Source organism: Tamandua tetradactyla, chromosome 10 (assembly GCF_023851605.1).
Source record: "Tamandua tetradactyla isolate mTamTet1 chromosome 10, mTamTet1.pri, whole genome shotgun sequence".
Classification (NCBI taxonomy): Eukaryota; Metazoa; Chordata; class Mammalia; order Pilosa; family Myrmecophagidae; genus Tamandua; species Tamandua tetradactyla.
Genome location: NC_135336.1, coordinates 29,435,916 through 29,438,588, shown reverse-complemented (window position 1 = coordinate 29,438,588; position 2,673 = coordinate 29,435,916). Strand labels below are relative to the sequence as shown.

At 49.2% G+C, this 2,673-nt stretch overlaps 1 protein-coding gene across 1 annotated transcript; it reads left to right on the top strand.

Moving 5' to 3' along the window:
* Positions 1 to 1,355: 1,355 nt before the first annotated feature.
* Positions 1,356 to 1,835, top strand: LOC143647612 (ribonuclease H-like). The gene has a single exon (XM_077117467.1). It carries the CDS (start codon positions 1,356 to 1,358, stop codon positions 1,833 to 1,835), a length of 480 nt encoding a protein of 159 aa, XP_076973582.1.
* Positions 1,836 to 2,673: the final 838 nt, after the last annotated feature.

Here is a 2,673-nt window from a genome sequence, read left to right as displayed (position 1 = left end):
CAAATGGGCCCAAATTCCTTATGTTCAGGCTTTTATCCTTCTGTGCTCCCGCCCCTCCCTTTGTACCTCTAGCTCTATGGCTCAGGTTCTCCTAGCCAAGGAAACTCCCAAATCCCCACTTCTCTCTGATGAAACTTCCTCCTTTTCTGACCCCCTCAATTCATCTTCCTTTTAAAGACCAGGGCTACCACCGCATCTCGGGAAACTATCCTTCTCTACCTCGCTCTACCCTCCCCTCCCTCCAGCGGTACTCCAGTTGCCATCTTGTCTTTTCCTCCCCCCTTCTGCTTTGGCAACATCTCAGTCACCATCTTCTCCTTCTCTTCCTCCTTCTGTTCCAGTGACGTCCCAGCCGCCATCTTGCCCTCCTCTTTCCCCTTCTGTGCCAGCGGCACTCCCGCCACCATCTTGCCTTTCTCTACCTCCTTCTCTGCTGGCGGTGCTCCAGTAGCCATCTTACCCTCCCTCTTCCTTCCCCTGCTCCAGCAGCATTCCAGCCACCATCTTATCCTTCCCTTCCTCCTTCTACTCCAAAGGCTCTCCCATTACCAGCATGCCCCTCACCCCCTGCTTCAGCTCTTCTACCACTGACTAGTTCCTTGCTACCCTCACCCATAAGCTCAACTTTCTTCCTCCACCATCACTTATCTGGGCCTCCGCCTCACTCCTACCTCCTGGCATCTCACAGAAGACAGGCAACAAGCACTCCGTGAACTCCAACCTCCAGAAAATGCTGAACAAATTTTGTCCTTTCTAGGTTTCATGGGGTTCTTCCAGCACTGGGTCCCCAATTTTTCTCTCCTAGCAAAGCCTCTCTATGAAGCAGCCAAGGTGACACCCACAGGACCACTAGACGACCCCGCCACTATATCCAAAGCTTTCTCAGTCCTCTGTAATGCCTTACTTCAATCACCTCCTCTTGCTCTTCCAAATCCTAACAAACCCTTCTTCCTATTCACAGATGAAAAGCAAGGAATAGTGGTGGGAGTCTTAACCCCACCTCTGGGACCAACTTATAATCCAGTAGCCTATCTCTCTAAATAGATGGACCCCACCACCCGTGGATAGCTTCCCTGTCTCTGAGTGATGGTTGCAGCTGCTGCCCTAATGCATGAAGCTCTTAAATTTACTCTGGGTAAGCCTCTCCAAGTCCTGTTGACACATCATCTACAAGACCTCTTATCTCATAAGTCCCTCTTTCTGCTCACTCCTTCTCGTCTCCAGGAGTTTCATTTACTCTTCCTAGAAAACCTGGATATCACCCTGTCTCACCTAGCCTCAACCCTGCAACTCTTCTCCCTCAGGGTCCCTTATCAAACCCCTCTCCACAGCCCACACACCTTTGCACTGAAATCATGGAGGAGCTCACCTACCCACGCCAGGGCCTCTCGGACACGCCACTGTCACAGGCAGATCTTACCCTCTTTGTTGATGGCAGCTCAGTAATAGACCAACAGGGAAAATGCTGGGCTTCATACGTTACAGTTTTGTCCACTGAAATACTTGAGGCTATACAGCTCCCAGAGGGAAACACCTCTCAAAAGGCTGAACTGATTGCTCTCACTAGGGCCTTATACCTAGCTGAAAATAAATCTGTTAACATATACACGGACTCCAAATATGCTTTTCTGGTAGCACACTGTCACTCAGCCATCTGGAAGGAGCGAGGATTCCTTACCACAAAAGGCTCACCTGTTATTAATGCTAAGCTCATTCAACACCTGCTCCAAGAACTTCTATTTCCCTCACAGGTGGCCATCATCCATTGCAAAGGGCACCAAACAGACAACTCCGATATCACCTGTGGAAATAACTGGACCAACGCTGTTGCATGAGAGCTGACTAAAGAGTCCTCTCCTTTAAACCCTCCAGCACCAGTTCTTTTCTTTACTCTTCCTTCCCGCCAACCTGCTTACTCTTCCAGGGAATGTGAAAACCTCTTTGCACAGGGAGGCTCAACTACACCAGAAGGTTTCATCTTCCTCAATAACGAGATGGCTCTTCCAACCAAACTGGCCCCCAATATTCTTTCTCAAGTACATTTGTCACTTCATATCGGACCCAGGGCCCTCACAAGGTTCCTCCAGCCCTTATTCCATCACCCATCTCTAACTCACCTCATAACGTCAGTCTGTTCCTCCTGTCCCACTTGCCAGGTAACAAGCTTGCAAGGAGGGTTGTGCCCCACTTTCCCAACTCATCAACTAAGGGGCCACCTTCCAGGGCAGGACTGGCAAATCGACTTTACACACATGCCCACCCACAAAAAATTACTATACCTGCTAACTATAATTGACACCTTAACAGGCTAGATAGAAGCTTTTCCTACTACATGGGAAATTGCTGATGTGGTAGTTGACATCCTCCTGAAGCAAATTATTCCCCGCTTTGGACTGCCTACCTCCATCCAATCCGATAATGGCCCAGCTTTTATTCCTCAGGTGGTCCAGCAAACCTCCTCAGCCTTGGGAGTAGAATGGAAATTACATGTTCCTTACCAACCCCAACCCTCTGGTAAAGTAGAACGAGCTAACAGTCTTATCAAGACACAACTAACCAAGTTAGCCATTGAACTACAACAATCCTGGGTCGACTTCCTTCCTCTAGCCCTTGCCTGACTACGTGCTGCCCCATGGGCACCTACTTTCTTAAGTCCTTTTGAGCTCATGTATG

Excerpts from the sequence above, each read along its gene's own strand:
- LOC143647612 (XM_077117467.1), top strand. The coding sequence starts at position 1,356 with ATGGAGGAGCTCACCTACCCACGCCAGGGCCTCTCGGACACGCCACTG.